Here is an 18,792-nt window from a genome sequence, read left to right as displayed (position 1 = left end):
GGTTAAGAAAGAACAATTTGCAAAATCTCATATGCCGTGTACTAGAATGCCGTAGAAGAAATGTAAAAAAAAACAAGTAACTAAAAGCGTGTGTCAGAAATAATTGTTAAAAGGTTGTCTCTTTAGGGTTTCCTATTGACGCTTATTCCCAGACATGAAAGTCCTGCTTACGCCTGAGTACCAAATGCTCATTCAAGTATGGCTGATACCCACAGCTACAAGTACAAATACAGGAATTTCTCACATCACCAGAACAAAGTTGGTAGGCCGCAAAATATTGAGTATACCGCGCTTGTGTTCTTAAAGGACTTCGTTTGCCAACAGGATAATACTGCAGAGAAGCATATTGTTTTAGCAAGGGCTGTGGCAAGCCAAGAGATGGTAAAGTACCCAAGACTTCAAGAGCCATCTCACGCTGTCAAATATTGCAGACAGCCTGAATTACATGTCACTATGTGTACCAGGCCACCACTTAAACTAAAAGAGAGAAGAAAAATGCAATTAGAATACCACATAGCAGTAAGATAATTCATTATGATTTCGTACAAAATTTTGTCAGCCAAGAAACACTGTCAACAACATACTTCATAAAGGAACAGATAGAATTCTAGAGTTTGCATAACAAGTCATTGAAATATGTGTGTGTGTGTGTGTGGGGGGGGGGGGGGGTGGGATTTGGAATGTTTGTTGAACCAAGGGAGATAAAAGTACAAAAGGGGGAGATTATCAATCTAGACTTGGGATTCCACCACAAAAAACCGAGTGAACAAATATACATCTAAGGGCATCTCCAATGGGGGTGTAAAATTATACCTCCACATAGGCTCCACCTAGGTGCCATTAAGATTTTACAACTCCAATTGTATACTATTGTATAACCTATAAATATCCACACTCTATAGTTCCCAATGGAGAAGTGTAAAAAAAAATTGGATTTTATACTCAAACATCACTTAAAGTGACATCTCTCTTTAATTTAAAGAGTGACGTCCGAGTTAAAAAATTAAACATTATGATTTTAGAACTAGTAAGGGATGTGACTTAAAGTGACATCCGAAATTGTTTTTATTCGGACGTTGGTTAAAATGTCGCCCCGAACTATTTATCATCTAATAGCAAGATGGGTAATTTCCCATCTCCTCTATCAACTAATAGTCTATTACCTATAATATACCACCCCATTGGAAAGAATTTTTGGACACTGAGTGTAAACTTTACACTCTATACAGTTTATACCCCTTGGAGTGTAAACTTTACACTCTAATGGCAAATACATAAAAACAGTGCAAGTATGACACTCGACAAAACTTTATTAGATCATTAGTTGTTTAATTCGTCGATCAATCCAGCCGACCCCTACTTCACTACACTTTTAAAAATGAATTTAAAACATATAAATATTGAGTGACAGTGGTCCCCAAGCGTGTTGCTACTTCTATGCGGCTCATAAACATTTCCACTACTACCACTTCATATGGGAGCAACTTCTAAAGCAAGCACTATATCTACTGAATAAACGAAAGAGTCCTATTACTGCCGGACCCCATATTGTGTTGGGCAGACCCCCAAAAAAAAAAATATTAAAAGTGTGATATTGGTCCCAAAAATTCTTAAAAAAAACAATTATTACAAGTGTGTCATTGGTCCTAAAAAATTGAATTCGAAAACCCCAAGCTTAAACGACCCGGCCATACCGTTAGTCCCAAACGACTTTGACACATCGTTTGGGACTTAGTCCAAACGATGTGCCCACACTGGTCAAGAGGCCAAAAAACATAACTTTATTTTTTTCAAAGTTCAAATCCCAAACGACATGGCCACACCGTTTGGGACTTAATCTAAACGGTGTGGCCATATCGTTGGAGACTTAGTCCAAACGGTTTTCAAAGTTCAAATCCCAAACAACATGGCCACACCGTTTGGAACTTAGTTCAAACGGTGTGGCCGTGTCGTTGGAGACTTAGTCCAAACGGTTTTCAAAGTTCAAATCCCAAACAACATGGCCACACCGTTTGGAACTTAGTTCAAACGGTGTGGCCATGTCGTTGGAGACTTAGTCCAAACGGTGTTGCCATATCGTTGGAGATTTTTCTAAGTCCAAATCTCAAACGACATGGTCACATCGTTTTGGACTCAGTCCAGATGGTGTGACCAGACCGTTTGGTGTGCATAACGAACGACCTAGCCGGGTTGTTTAAGCTTGGGGTTTTCGAATTTTCTAATTTAGTCACTGTACACATGCATATTCAGCTCTAGTCACGTGCATATTCAGCACTAGTGTTTAATGTTAGTGTTAGGATATAGTTTTCATAGTTTAAGATTTATGATGGTGGAAGAGAAGAGAATAGAAGAGAAGGGCTGAAAAGGGAAAATTCACGTTGGTTTGGGAGGTGCCCAACACAAAACAATTTTTTGGGACCAATGGCACACTTGTAATAATTGTTTTTTTTTTGGACTTTTTGGGACCAATAGTATACTTGTAATAATTTTTTATTTTTTTGGGGTCTGGCAGTAACAAATACCTAAACGAAATAGGTTATTACCAATCAAGATGGGCAACATGCATGTGTCTAGTCTAAAAATCGAAAATAAGAGTAAAAGAACTGCAACAAAAACAACAAAAGAGTGCCATATCCATTTGGAATCTTCTGTTTTCTCATGGTGAAGTTCGAGAAAGTACACATTAATGTTTGAGGTCTTCTGTTTTTTCCCTCATAGCTGGAATATTTAAATAACCTTTATCATAATATATATATCATATAAATCTTGTGCAGTTTCGCTTATCCAATCAATGTTTCCTTAGAAAGTACAACTTAAAAATATGTATTCATCCTAATATCCTATGATGAGCATTCAATACAAATTAGGGTTTAATCGACTTGACGTAACTCTAGATGTTTCAAATCTAACATCTAGTCCACGAATTGGCAGTTGACGAGTCGACTCCAACATCTGCACCTACGTCCTTGCACCACTGCACTCAAGGGTCGTTTTTCATTGAAAGATAGCTCTTGATTTCATAACAGTACAGCACAAAAAACTGATTTTGTTCAACTCAATCCTCACCGCAACAAAACCTATAGAAAAAGTCAGTAAATGTATGGAATATTCCAAACGCATTTCTAGGTTAAATTTTACACTCAGAGATGAAAGCGGTTATTTCACTTTAGCAGGACATGAACGGAAGCAATGTCTTCATAGGAGTAATGAGGTAGCCATATCATAGAGATCTTAACTTCCTAAGTGTGAAGAAAACTACAGTTTTTAGCCAAGTTTTAAGTTAGAGAGAAAAAAAAAATATCATCTTTTGCCTAAGTTAGAGAATTCCAAATGAGTTGAAATTTTGTAAAGATGATGTTTATGGTGAGTAGATGATATCCACAAAAAATTAGGTTTGAATTCATTTTCTAGGTAACGTTTTACTTACGTACTTATTTTAACTTTAAAATAAGTACGTAAGTAAAACGTCACCTAAAAAATGAATTTAACTCTAATTTTTTGTGAATATTACCTACATACCATAAAGATCATCTCCACAAAATTTACACTCATTTGGAAACTTCTAACCTAGCTAAAAATTGTTGTCATCTTTAAAAAGAAATCTAACGGTCCAGAAAATAGTATCTTTGCAATTATCTTTTGCCTAAGTTAGAGATTTCCAAATGAGTTGAAATTTTGTAGAGATGATGTTTATGGTGAGTAGATAATATCCACAAAATATTAGGTTTGAATTCATTTTCTAGGTGTAATTTTACTTACGTACTTATTTTAAGTTAAAATAAGTATGTACTTCTAAGATCCTGCCTGATATATATACATAAACAAAAAACCGTCTCTATTTTAAAGAGGAACAAAATTAATCACGTGATTGACAAGTAACCTATTGTTTTTCAGTGGGTATTAATGAACAACATACATATATATTCTATGTCGCTACAAATTTAACAAAAAAACCAAACAATAAATAATCTCACCAAAATTTTTTTGGCTCCATAAACAATCAGCTAAGGACCTTTCGAACTTGGATGTGATGTGCAGATTCTCGACGCCAAATTGGCTGAGTTCCACTCTGGACAAGAGTAACATGTTCTCCCTCCCTCAGAAGATTCTTTTTCTGGTCCAGGGGAAATTACATGAATGATTATGAGCAATGAGAACAGAGGGGTAAACATCAATCTCTAAAACGGAAAAACAATTAGTACCAGTAAAAGATTTATGGCTCTAGAGAAGGTCTCCTCAGCATCATCTGAGAACTGCATGTATATTGGCAACACACCACGATAAAGAGCCAGCCTCTGCTTGACCCTTTCTCTGCAAACGGGGGATGGAGTCACATTAGGGAAGAAGTAAAGAAGGAATTAAATTATTTCTAACATATATTATCCAACAAGACAATTATTAAGCCCATTTCTTTTCTTCTGGACATACAAACTGTCATTTTACACCTTTGTCTAGGACCCAAACAGCAAGGATGTAAGTTCAATAATAATGATATAATTTAAACCTGAAAGTGCTAAGGCATTGTCCAACCACAAGGCATTTGACAAATCCAAAAAAACATTCAAAAAGGTATATGGCATGACTAATAGTTAAAGGATAACGAGGTGTTTGAATCCAATTTATTAAATGAATACTGTTTAGTGTTTGTTACGGCTACTAACATTTATCGCAAAGAAAACTAAAAGTGAGAGATTTAACTACGGAGAGAATCTGGGAGATATCTTAGGAGAGAGGGTTGGAGTTTATTTGGGTTGTCAAAGTAAGTTTTTAAAAAATTACGTGAAATATATTTATCAGAACATACATTTTTGAGAAAGAAAACGGAAACAGATCCATCTTCAACAGACTCTCGACTGAAACATCTCCCCAGATTTAACTGAACTCTGCATTTTTAATGTTTAATAAACACAAAAAATTACTTAAAGTAGGGCCCGAACACCCCCTAAGCTTTATCAGATTATTTATAATACTTACTTGTAGATTGTAGCACTATACCAAAACTGAAGCTCAGTGCTTTTTAATCTATCTCAATTCTAGAGAGATTTAAAATAGTTCTTGTTTACTAATTAATTATGTCTATGCTCTTGGTATGGGTGGATGAGCTCATTACCTTATTAATTGAACTAAAGCTCACCTAAAGAGGAAATTGGATAAAACAAAATAGAAGCCATACTCAAGGAAGCATATAAGAGCAACACACTATTTTAGTTTGTTCGGTAAAATTCACTTTATAGTGCTATAACAATGTTTACAAGATTATCCGGTCCAAGTAACATGAAAATATTCACAAGCACCCCAATTTAGAAAGACCCCCTTCTTAAAAATATTTTATTTTATTACTAACAAGTTACATAAATACATATTATTTTTTGTCCTAATACATATTATTTTGTGTCTTTTGACTGAAAACGTGATTGGAAATTATTGGTGGTATATATTTGGTATTTCAGGGTTTGGGCTTTAAAATAGCTAATATATAGGTGTAATGAGCATCCGACATAATTTGCAACTATCCAAATCCCAAAAATAGTATATTAGACATCTTTTACTTTAACCTTAGCGACAATAACGATTTTTCTACATTATAAACCCTAAATCCTTAAATAAATAAATAAACGAAGAGAGAGAGAGAGAGAGAGAGAGCTTGCTTGTGTTTTCATATTGTTTGAGTGTTCTCTTCCGCAATTTCCATCGTCTCCAATATAAAAAGTATAATTCTATGTATCTAGATGGTTTGCTTTGCTTGATATGTTGAATCATATGTTAAATTCTGTGAAACGTTATTTGAAATTTTAATTTCGCATTCATATGCAAGTTGGAATCGAGTGATTCAAGTTGATTTGGAAAGATCTGTCCATTGCAATTTGAATTTGAATCATCCTATTCTGACTTAACATTTTAAAATAAAACACATCATATATAACATATCAAGCAAACCAAACCCTACAAAATTTTAACTAGATACAAAGCATTATCCTTCATACTTCTAATAGTAGCGAGAATGGGAAACTTACTATTAACGTATTAATATCGGAAGAGAAAACTCAAACAAGATGAAAGACACAAGAAGACCTTCTTACTTCTTCTCCTTTCTCTCCTCCTATTTTTAATTTTTTAATCTGTTAAGGTTTTGCGGATTTTTACGGAGAATATTTGTTTTTGTGGCTAAATGGCTAAATTCAAAATGGTCTAATATACCCATAAGTTGGCTGTTTTAAAGCCCAAACCCCTAAAACACCAAATAGTTACCACCACTAATGTCCAATCATTTTTAATTAATATGGACTAACATATCTAATTAATAATTGAATAAATTATTTTTAAAAATAAGTGGGTATCACACTATCCCATCCCAATTAAACATGAAGTTTTTTACATTCTTAAAATGATGAATTAGCATAAGCCCAATATGATAAAAAAAAAAGTTGGTAGGGGAATTTAAGTGTCCACATGAAGTGCCCGAAAGAGAGTCCCAATTAAACCAAAACTACCAAAAGGAGTATCCCTTTCCCAAATCAAAGCCCACAGAGCCACCAAACCTTTGAACGAAATGACTTTCTACTCCATAGTTAAAGATTTATACTCAAATAGTCTTATATTCCTCTCCAACAAGGAAACAACAGACCCCGCATAATTGCAGAGGGTAGTATGTTTCATAGTTTAATTTGCAACCTTTAAATAACGTATACTCAAAACCCAAGACGCAAAGAGATCTTTCACGACCAGGGAGCAACCCAGTTAACTCCTACCAACTTACGCACTTCCTTTTCTTTATGTTCAAAGATCATCAAATTTCTCTCCATCCATAGTGTACCCAACTCCACAAACTAGTACTAGGAAGATGGTCTGCTAACAATATAACCATCACACTTTGCAATTTCAAGAGTGGGCACTCCAAAACGGCTGGTTAAGCTCTTATAGTCATACACAGTCCTCCTACTGGAAATAAAAAACACAAGTGGAAGCTGATCACTGCATTTGAACATATTTAAATCACCTTTCAGGATCCCAAAGTTGCTAGGTGTCCAGAAAGAAAGTTCAGGATTCCAGTGGTAAGAAATTCCGTAGTTGTATTCTATAACAATTTAAAGCCCCAAAACATTCAGCATTGTACACTTTCCCTGGAAGGTTAGCAATTTGAGAATTATATTCGGCTCCTTAAACAAACATGTGCCACAACACTTCTATGAGCGATTCTCATTGTTTGGTTTCAGAATTTATTCTTCTTTCATCTGTTTTCTTGGACCTTTTATGGTCTACTGTGTCTAGAGTGCTCTAAGCTTTAAGAAACACGTACACGTACATTAAATCTGCCCCATCAGTGAATATCAATTAGCATCGGTTTCAAACGATACATTTGGACAGCCACCTTTCATTTTGTTAAAGTTATATTTGTACACTTTCTAGGAATTCTCCAATATTCTGCAATATTACTTTTGAGGTGGTGGTAATTTGGTATAACCTTTCGATATTGATAGTCAATTGAATCCTTCCAAACTGATGCTCATCATCCTTAGTACAATACTATTCCCAAAAGTTTTAAGTTCAGACATTGCAAATAGACAGGTACTTTCCATTATTTCATACTTTTCCCAAACTTTCCCCATTTTTCCGATTTTGCATGTATTTAGTTTTCCCTTATCTTCTTCTCTCTAGGCTCAGAAAACTATACACTGAAAAACATATTTTCTTCCAACAAAACAACAAGAAGATCCCGTAATATTTGTTAGTGTATCTTTTACTGTGCCCTGTGTGCCGACAGAGACAACAAGTTACAAGGACTCGTAATTACAAAAGATTGAACCGAAAAAGAGTTTATTTTATACAACACTTTTTATATAACAATTTATACAACACCCCTTTACAAGTTGAATTACAGGCTGATACTTTATAGGTAAGACCTTGCCACTTTAAAGATCATATCAACAAAATTTCAAATCATTTCAAAATCTCTACCCTTAACAAAAGTTATTTTAAAAATTGCAAGTTTATTTTAACAAATAGAAATTAAAGTTTTTCAACCCGTTTTTGGCACTGTTAAAAATTTCCAAATGAACCCATCTTTTACAGGGATGTAGATGGTGGCCTGGTGGGAAGTTGACATCCACAAAAAATCAACTTCTAACTAAATTTGAAGAGTGAGATGGAAGCTATTGTATGAACTTGTGTCGCATACTAATTGACTGATCCCTAGTTTAATAATTAAACTAGGGACATATTTCATAATAAATAATAATACTACTACAAATAATAACTAAACAATAATAATATTGTCTATACTACTTTATAATGCAGTGTGGGGGAGCTAGCCGAATGAGCTGTGCTACCTCCGTTCGCACCTTTTTTCTCTCCTGAGTCCTGACCCACCCAAAATTAAACAAAACCGTTCACAATTTTATTTTTCTGAGAATTGCTAGTCGTCCTGTCTTTTTAAAGGGGTAGGACCATCCTATCCGAATAAAAGAAAAAAAAGTGACTAGTTACTTGTACAATTTTAAATTGATTTAACTCATCTTGACTCCATAGTCCTCCACTACAAGTTCTGTCAAACACCACCATCACCTGCCACCATCTAGCACCACCGCTACCACCGTTTTCATCTTCTTATTTAATTCTTTGGTGTTGTCTCTTTATTTCCCCTTTTCTTTTCATATTTTCTTCATTTTTTTTTTATTGGCAAAAGCCTATTTTAAATGAGATCAGTAACTCTTTGATGCTGGCAGGTTTTACCGACTTTGCTAGTCGGCACCTGCCATATTTTCTTCATCCTCTCCACACACCACCATCAATGCCACCGTGTTGGTGGCATTGGTGGTGGGCATTAGTGGTTGGATCTAAAATTTGCTTAGCAGTTTGATTAAATGATTGTTGTGATGAGGTTGAAATGATTAAATGATTGTAGTTTGATTAAAATTAGTGACAAGGTTGGGGCTTGTGATCTTATTATGCTTTGTTTAGGGACTTGAAATCATCTTATATTCAGATTTGTTGGATCTTGTTCAATATGTTTTACAACTCAAATTGGTAGGCACCTTAGTTCAATAGCTTGATGCTATGTTGTAATGTTCTTGCCAAAGGAAATATATTCTATGGTGGAGCAGGATAGCTGGTAATTCGTCTTTTGTTTGAAGGGATAAGATAACTCAGGACTTTGGCTTGATCAGATTCCGGCAGGCAGAGAATGGGTAGCAAAGTTGGGGGTGGTTGGGACTTTAGGTTAGGTTGCTTGAATAAAGGAGGAAAGTGAGTTAACTCATGAATATATCTAAATGAAGTGGAACCTTCAGAATATGTGAAGAAGTAGCTTTTTCTTGTTCGAGGTAGGAATGTAGGATAAAAGGGAAGGACGCTAGCAATTTTCTTTTTCTTTCCTTTTTTTTATTCTCCTGGACCCACCCAAAACAGTTCGCACCTATTTTTTTTTCTCTAAAAATAGACCACACAATCTATATAAAATCGGGTGTTTAACCCAACACGCAACGCACTTGTACAATAATAATAATAATGTAATAAAAGAAAAACACTCACTCGTTTGTGAATGCGAAGATTGTAGCAGAAGGTTGATAGTGACTTAAAAGTATAGCCATGGATCCTGTTCTTGTGAAGACAATTATTGGAGTTCCAAGGGTATCCGCCATTGTGCTTGTATGATAAGCAAACATTGTACTCATATGGCTCTGACACAACAAAAATATTGCAACTGATATTGTGAAACAAAAAAGGAAATTTAGAATAAATAAAGCCATAGCAATCAACTGAACGAGCCACAATACTAATCCCTATTAGAGTTATGTAGAAGAGAAACTAAACCCTAAAGTCGATTAGTACCATGAATTTACTATTGTGACATTGCATCCATGATAATGATATAAAATACCTTAGAGGCAGTAGGATCGCTCGGAGAAGTCATACTGTTTGGTAAACTTGATTCAGTTCTCAATGCCACCGTATGCATTACTTTAACAGCTTTCAAAGGATACCTGAAGTCAATGTAAGTCAATGTTAGAATAAACAATTGATAAATAAACAACAAGAGAAAGAAGAGTATTAAAAGCTCTGTAGAATAAAATTTCAGATTGACAAACAATCAAACCAAATTTCTGCATCATGCAAGAAAACACAAAGATGAATTTACAATTTTTTCAAAAAGATTTGACTGTGTAGTGGAAGTCATGTGGAGAGTTGGATCAGAGTAAGGACAAGACCGTGGTGATGTATCATGGAAAAGGAGGAGAGGAGGATAGAGCCATAGAGGAGAGGATGAGAGAAGAGTTAAAAGCCAAAGAGAACAAAAGAAACTCTAAATTTCTCCTTACTGTAGAAAGCTTTGCGACTTACAGGAGTTACAGGGAAATGGGGAAAGTAAATTTCCAAGAGTATCATCACAATATAATCGTCTATACTAGTCACTCATGTAAGGAAAAAGGCATATTAAGGGAGGTTTTATGATTTCTAGTTCACTCTTCTTACATGGTTGAAGATTCCTGCATGTGAGTGAGCTTTATCGCCATTAATGCAATGTAACTCCTAATTTCAATGGTGTTGACACACTGACTACGCAGCCAGAGCTATTGGGATATGCTAAAAGATTGTGCAAAATTTAATTTTTCCCACAGAATCTTTTTTCTTTTGACAGATATCTGTCTGCACTCTTCCATACCCATCTCTCTCCATTCCAAATCAGAATGGAGGGAAATATGTATGTACCCCCATAACACATATACATAGCTAAAAATCAAATTCAATAAAAAGGAAAGAGAAATGATTGGTACAATGTCATACAGCCATAAAGTTCTACAAACAAAGAGAAAATAATGACCGTAAGCCTGTAATTGTTTTATTAATCCGAATTCAAAAGGTTCCATATGATATCATTAACCTTATAGGTAACCCTATGCGTGGTCCAAAAGATCATGGCAAGGCGAAGTACTGACCCCTAAAATCTGGGCAGATATTGTCAATAATCTGGCCCCTTTTGTTGGCTTCTTGCATTATTTTAAAGGTGAAAAGTTGTTGCCAATGAGATTCAACAAGATAAATATCGGCCTACGGTATTTACATGCCGATATACCGTGCCATTTTGCAACTATTTGTTCCACGATGTTTAATGAAAATGGAGAGAAAAAGTTATCCACAAAACTAGCAGACTACCTGTTTATCTATGCTACATGGACACGCCTTATCTCAAAAATAATCCATGTTGGATACGTATCCATGTGTCCGTGTCATACACAAACAGACACATTGTATGTAATACATACACCTCAATTTTTATATTTCGCCACGTCAGACATGGACACACGTATCCGTGTCAATGTAACTTAGCTGATCATATATTATGATAGAGAGTGAATATATAATCAAGCATCTCCCAGAACGTGTCAACTTTAGCGTCCCACTCAAGTTAAGATTTGGTTATTACTAGTAATTGTGATGTAAGGTTGAAGATCGTGGGTAAAATTGAATTTTACTTACCTAAAAATACAGTAGTATACTAGAATACGCTACTTCTAAAGAATTAGAAATTCAGAAAACAGATTTTTAGGATGCAGAAATAAGTCCAAGGTAACCTACTTCCCATGAGCTGTTTCTCCAGAGAGCATAATAGCATCAGCACCTTCTCTCACTGCTATTGCAATGTCAGAAACTTCTGCCCTTGTAGGAGTTGGACAGTTTATCATGCTTTCCAACATGTTTGTTGCCACTATCACTGGTTTCTGCATGCTATGACACCTTCTAATGATTTCCTCCTGTTTAGAAGATAAATTGATGATTAGTAGAGTTGCGACAAAGATAATTTCTTGTTTCACCATAACAAATTCAAATCACAATCAGGTATGACCCACTCTCAATCTTGCAACCAACCTTAAGGTCCTTTTAGACCCTTGAAGTAAAACTAATAGTAACGAACTTAGGCCACTCAGATAGAGATAACCCATGAAGCATCCTTTTGTGTTTCAGAACATTGGCATATGCTCTAAACAAGACTAGCCAGGAAACCAAACAAGTCTTACAGAACAGGATATCAAATTATCGTACTAAGTTACTGAAGTAGTAGAATTCATCTTACGGAAATAGATTTGACCAAACAAGCCAAAACCGTGGGAATTCCAATTTTCTAAGTCAATTCATCAATTGAATTGGACTATTTGATTGGGAGTTCTTTAACATATACTGGCATACATCCTTCCATGATCAGCAGGATCCTTGACTTTTGATGTTTGCAAAAATTATGATTTCATTTTTGGGACGATCACCGCAGGAAAATGTATCTCCAAATGAGGAAGACTTCTTCAGATTAACCGAAAATCAATACTAAATAAGATCATTTTCAAACAATATTAGTTAAAAAATATCATGTTAAAAAGGAAAAGGAGAAATGCCAAAAGGCACAAAACGAAATAGCACATTGGAATGCATAGAAGACTAATGTTCAATCTGAAGATAAAAATTTGGACATATACCATTACTCAATACTTCTACAAGACATTGCACCCATGCCCATCTCTAGTAGTGAGCATCCCCCAATAACTCAGGTTGCTCAAGGAGTGATCAGCTCAACTAGGAGCTGTATGTGTTTTGAGACCGTACAAGGTTATTTTGTCAGGGGCTTCTCTACAAACAGATACTTGTATACATCATTCCGAGCATGAAGAAACTTTATTATGTAAGAGTAGAATAGAGAAGTCTGGTCTAAGCATAACTATGGTGGAAGATAAAATTACGTCAGTAAAAATGAGAAGTTTTCACATTTCCAAACCTTCAGCACTGCAAAAGGAAGGTCCCAAATGGCCAAAAAAAAAACGCTTCAACCGCCTGATGTCTTGATAATAATTGATCTGATGAGAAGCATGCATGTATCTACGTCACATGAGTATCTCCAACGGTAGGATTTAGGGGATAGGCCAAGCAGCAAATAGGGCACCTACAGGAAAGGAGCATGTATGGCCAACCAACATTGCTCTGTCTCATTTGATACATTTGGTTTTTTGGCTTCAAATGTTGTTAAGCTGCTTAGGAGGGTGTAGAAAATATTGGACATCAACTTGATGACAGCTGGTTCCAATGAATATGTGTTTAAAAGGATAGGTTTTTCCATTCAGAAAGGACTATAAGTACAATTTGTAGCTCGCTTGTCCCCTGCTACGTTTGCAAGATTTATTTTGGAGGTTCAGTAAAATATTTATAAAGAAAAAAATAAGACAAACAAACAAACAAACTAGCATCTAGCCACTGCAAACAGGATGCTAAAACTTAATATCACAAATCTAGCACTGCCTAAAGCGGACAATTGATGGGGATGACTTTGGGGAACAAAAAGAGAGAAAGAAGACCCAACAATACACAATTTCAATTTACCAAAGGAGCCACCGAATTAAATTCACCAGTCTAACTACAGATGGAGTTGGTCATGCCGATTAGTTTTGAAGATACGATGGAACTTGCTAAAAGAATCTACAATCTAAGGATTAAAAAATACCTGCAACAGAGGGACTTCCTCAATGGGAAGCTCAGCTCCAAGATCCCCACGAGCAACCATTGCCTGCATATAAACGGTATGAAAATAAATAAACAGAAAATAAAATATAAAATCTTTTAAGTATGCCAAAAAGAATCACCCTTAACATCTGAATTTCTGGCAGATCCCCTGAGAGAATCTCAATTCATAATAAGATTAATAAAAGAAACCTTTCTAGCTTTATTTTCGTTATGAGGAAAGCACAATTTAGCTTTAACAATACATGACATGTAAAAGAGCAAAAATACACATGACCAGCACCTGAGGTGAATATATTGGAAGGAAGCATGACAGTGAAGCAAATGGCCATTAGTAAAAACCAAGATGATCAGTACCTCCAAGCATACATTGGTCACCAAAACAATTGAATATACCAGGTAGAGTAATAAAATCACATAATACTACAGAAACTGCTCTGTGTTCCAGACCGACTTGACTTTTGTTTTATCCGTGAAATTTATTATATTACACTAACATGAAGATTACATTAACACTCAAGTTATTGGCGAGAAACTGATTTTTCAATACCAAAAAAAACCCCATCACCCATAATACAACCTGCAAACCCAACAAAACAAGGAAATCAAAAGAAAAACAAGCTATACGGAGCAAACAAGCAAATATAACTTAAACTAACACCAAGTCCTAAAACGTAGAGGCCTGAACCAGTAGCATCCTCGTGTTGAATCCACCAGCCACCCCACCGTCCTCCACCCTCGTAAACCCCCTAATGGCTCTCCACCTCCTCCTCGGAGACTTCTTCCTCAGAGTTTCCTTGCATATAATCAATTCCAGAAATCATAGATACCATGAAAGTCTTCCAAATCCTTCAACAAAAACTGACTTGAAAAAAAGTCAACAATAAAAAACATGACTTTTTCATGTTTTTACTATTAAAACGTGCAGAGCATAGCCAATAGCATTTAAAATTTTAATGATTAAAATATTTACTTTCCAAGTAACAATTGTCAAGGTAATAGAAGCAATCTAATTATTAGCTATTTCATAACCTTGATGAAGATTTGTTTACAAAAGCAAGTACAATGAAAATTAAATTCTAAGTTGTCAAATAACAGTGGTAAATACAAAATTATAAACATGACCTGAAAGAGTAAAACTTTTATATTCTTGGATTTATGACCTAAAAGACTAAAAGAGTCTACTTCATACAAAAGTTGACCTAAAATAGTCTCAATCCTACCCAAACAACTTATTAAGCTACTAAAAACCATAATATCATCTTTTCAAGCAACTTGGGGCTTAAAACCTAACCCCTAAAATAGTCTGACTCGAAGCAGGAAACTAAAGAGGAGAACTCCTATTACACTATATCTCCACCATGTAACAAACTTATCACTTAACAAAATCACTCATAACATTGTTCTCAGTACTCATAAAGAGATATGGTTGCACCCAAAATCCTTAATGCAACTTACCCCATCAGATGCCGAAATTATCGAATGAAGATTTGGAATCGAATCTGCACTTTCTATTTTTACTGTCACATGAATATCCGCATTGCAGGCTACAAGGCAAAGACTATATTATCATTCTTACCCAGATAAAAATTGGTAAAATAAATTTCAATAAATGGAGGGACAAAGATAAGAATTTTACTTTTGAGATAATCCTTCAATTCATGGACCACTTTAGCATCTTTGACAAATGAAACTGCATAAAAGTCAACCTTGTTGTCCACCCCAAATTTGATGTCTTCCCAATCTTTTTCTGAAGAGTAAAGGAGAAGAAAAAGTCAAGCACTGGTACTTCACTATAAATATATAACGAGAATAAATTCCCCACATAGAAATGCCTGAAAAAAAAGCATAAGTTAACCTGTTATCGATGGAAGGGTTGCACTTTTTCCCCGAACATTTAGATGACGCCTTGATTTCAGCTCTCCACCATCAATCACTTCACATTTAACTGAATCTGTTGTTTTTGACTTGACAGCTAGTGACATCATTCCTCCTATACAATGATTTGAAAAAGAAATTATTCACTTCGGGTATAACTATAAGTTCAATTCTTAATATTCTTAATATTGTAGAAAGTGGTCATCATCAAGAACAACAAAGCTTGTCTCAAATGTTAGATTTGGCTGAGATCCTATTTGCTGTCTGGATATCCTAAGCTAGATCTCCTAAAATCTCGTACATTTAAAAATCTATTCTTACCATCTAAAGTCCACTTCCTTTCTGATCTTCTCCTTGTTGTAGATAAGCTCTATTGGCATGTCCATACATTTTATAACTTGTACCAATGGACACACTTCATTGGGTGCTATTCTACTGTATGAGGCAGTTTCTAGGTATTTTAGGTTTTCATTTTCATTTTGTTGCTTGTCCTCCATTCCCTTTAGATAAAAGCTTTGGCCCTTGCCCAGGCTAGGGCAGGCATTGATTCAAAGAGATGCATGTATTTGTTATCCCTTGCAGGAATGTTCTAAACTTTTCTCCTGTTTTTATCCAGAACAACTTACAGAATGAAACATATAAACATCATCCCAAGGCGCATATAATCTATTATATGCTGAGAAAGCATTTTATGGGGCTTTTCTGACATCCCAAACACTATGTGGAGCAATTTGGAGAGTATGATATTATAATACACCTTAGGAAGGTTACTATTAAGCCTTAAAAACGAAGTAAAACACAAGAATTGCACAATTATGTGCCAGCTTCAGTTTCAGTGGGCACAATTATGTTCTTGTGATGATGCCAAACCAAGTAACAGATTGAGATGCTTCGAGGCTTACCATCAACAAGCAGTATGTCCCCAACTTCCACATCATTCACAAAATCATCGTAGTTGACACTAACAGTGTTTTCTGCGCTAACTCCTCTATTAATAGTAAAATTGAACTCCTGTCCATCCTTTAGCACGATTGGTTTAGGCACATCTCCACTTCTCACCTCAGGGCCCTATATGGACATTCCACACAACAATTGACATCTTGTTCATGCAAAACTGCTATGGAAATTTATGACTTACAAAAAAAATCATACATAAGGTTATAAAGCCACTCTAAGACATAGCTAACAAGCAAAAGAAATATATAAGGAAATCTGAAAATAAGTGCACAAGTCCAAAAGGAAACATATTTCCCATAAGTCCATAACCAATATCATTATCATTTAGACATGACCAAATTGTTATAATAGAATGATTTCTTTATTTTACAACGTGTAAAGCCTAGGTGCAACTTTTGACTATCAAACATTCCGATCCTGAAAGAAATAAGGGGTTGACACCAATTAGCACTCTAGATGCAAACTACAAGCTAGGGTTATCCACTTGTGATGCTGTGATGCTAGAAGATATCTCATAATTAGTAGAATCTCTTATTTATCCATATCTCGTAGTTATTAGTAAAAGATATATGTTTGAGTTTTTTTATGCAATACAAAACCAATTCATAGTTTATTTTGGTAGAGTTGCTAATTATCTAAGTTACATTGATAGGGATGTGTGTGTCTGTATCCAACATGGATACTAATACGAAGTGTCTGACACAGCAAATTGAAGCATATCACATGCAATGTGTCCAACATGGACACGTTGATACGTATCCGACACGGATTATTTTTAATATATGGCATCTACATGTAAGTATGTAGCATAGCTAATTATATTCTTTTTTGTACTAAATCTGGGTATCCAACTTAAAACCAATTGGTGATAAGTGGAGAGGCCCCAAGACTTATATAATTTTGGTGTGTGGCTTAACATATCCCACATGAGACCAAACATCTCAGCACACCCTCTCATGTGTGGCATTACTTGAGCCTAACATGTGGACAAACATAATTGGGTTACGTGGAGTAAACAACAAGCCGTTTGGGCCAAACACAATAGCCCGCTTTGATACGATCTTGAATTGGTGGTAAGAAGAGAGGCCCCAATTATGTTTACAAAATCCTTGTGCTCCAAGGAATTATATGTATAATGCTTATGCCACACAAATGAGGAGGTTGATTATTGAGTAAATTGTGTGATTTTCGGAACTAAAATGTCTTCCCTTTAACTCTGCCCTCGTTTATTTTTTTGGTGTTGATTTGAAGTTCCTTCCATTTGTTCAATTTGTGATCAAAATTAGTCCTCGTTTAATCAGCCCAAGTATCTTTCTGTAACAGTAAACCACATTCCATTTGTGCTGGAAAGTTACACTGCATCTTCGACCAGAAAAATAAAAGTACATGTGGTAGCTAAATTCACTAATGCAAGTAGAAGAAACATACCTTGGTATCCAGCATAATTGCAATAACCTTGTCTTCAAACTGAGCATTGTATTCTTTAACTAAATCAATAGTTTGCTTATGTGATGCATGGTCTCCATGTGACATATTTAGTCTCGCTACATTCATTCCAGCTTCTGCTAATTTCCATATCATTTCACGTGTATTCGTAGATGGACCAATTGTACAAACTATTTTAGTCTTTCTTCTAGCATCTGACTCTATCTTTGACTCTCCAGATCTATAATTCGTTGACTGTAAATCAAAACATCAATTCAGTACCTTACATTCAAATCATAAATATATATATATATGGTAAAAAAAAAAAAAAAAAAAAACTTACGAGATCCATAGGCGGCTTATTATTATACGAGAATGAATCAGTTCTTTCATTATTCTTCTTCTCTGTAGTTTTCATCGATCTTAACTCCATAAATGCTTTACGACAAGTCAACGACAATGATGAACTACTTCGTTTGTTTAGATTCTTTGACCAACCAAAACAATCAGTAGATGAAGTACATGTAGTACTTATCCTCGTACTTTTGCACTTTAATGATGATGAAGTCATTATTGTACCACCTTGTAACGCCGCCATTTTTTCAATAATGATCCAAAACAAAATGTTTCGGAAGAAAGAAAAACAGAGAGGAGAGAGAGGAGGATTTGAAGTGAGGCTTTGCTGGGAAAACAGAAAACAAGCGGTTTATGTGGCGTGGACTTTGACTTTTTATAACATGCAAGTAGATCTGAACCGTACGATTGAATATAGGAATGATCTCGAGGTAAGCGAATGACAGCTGCGATAGGATATTTAGGGGAATATGAAAATTTAGATGGGTAAATAAAGAGAAGATATTGTGTGTCAGGAGTGAAACCGGGACCACGCTTAAGTTCAGAAAAAAGGTACCCGTGGAATAAGGGAATATTTTTGTCAGGCACGTGGGTCCGTACAAAGGTTGGGGTTAGACTTTTTGATATTTGTAATAACGGAAATACCCTTTATTTGTTTGTAATGGCACGTGGTGTGGAATG

General features: G+C 35.3%; 1 protein-coding gene across 4 annotated transcripts; it reads right to left on the bottom strand.

The window, feature by feature from the left end:
* Positions 1-91: 91 nt before the first annotated feature.
* On the bottom strand, positions 92-18,455 carry LOC147524864 (pyruvate kinase isozyme G, chloroplastic-like). 4 transcript variants are annotated; one of them, XM_086604523.1, is made up of 13 exons: positions 18,101-18,455; positions 17,761-18,012; positions 16,278-16,443; positions 15,356-15,490; positions 15,137-15,247; positions 14,956-15,044; positions 13,481-13,543; positions 11,575-11,750; positions 9,878-9,980; positions 9,529-9,677; positions 4,203-4,311; positions 3,975-4,114; positions 92-477 (listed from the first exon to the last, which is right to left on the bottom strand). In XM_086604523.1, exons 1-12 carry the CDS (start codon positions 18,353-18,355, stop codon positions 4,001-4,003), a joined length of 1,722 nt encoding a protein of 573 aa, XP_086460649.1. In that variant the 5' UTR covers positions 18,356-18,455; the 3' UTR covers positions 92-477; positions 3,975-4,000. The 4 variants fall into 4 exon arrangements, 3 of the variants coding, with proteins under 3 accessions (XP_086460649.1, XP_086460655.1, XP_086460658.1); XM_086604529.1 differs by lacking the exon at positions 92-477 and adding an exon at positions 2,727-3,077; XM_086604532.1 differs by lacking the exon at positions 92-477 and adding an exon at positions 2,727-2,974.
* Between the last annotated feature and the right edge of the window lie 337 nt (positions 18,456-18,792).

The sequence above is a fragment of the Coptis chinensis genome, chromosome 1, assembly GCF_015680905.1.
Source record: "Coptis chinensis isolate HL-2020 chromosome 1, ASM1568090v1, whole genome shotgun sequence".
NCBI classification, from domain to species: Eukaryota; Viridiplantae; Streptophyta; class Magnoliopsida; order Ranunculales; family Ranunculaceae; genus Coptis; species Coptis chinensis.
Note: the sequence above shows the minus strand (reverse complement) of the source record. Positions and strands in the feature narration are given on the sequence as shown.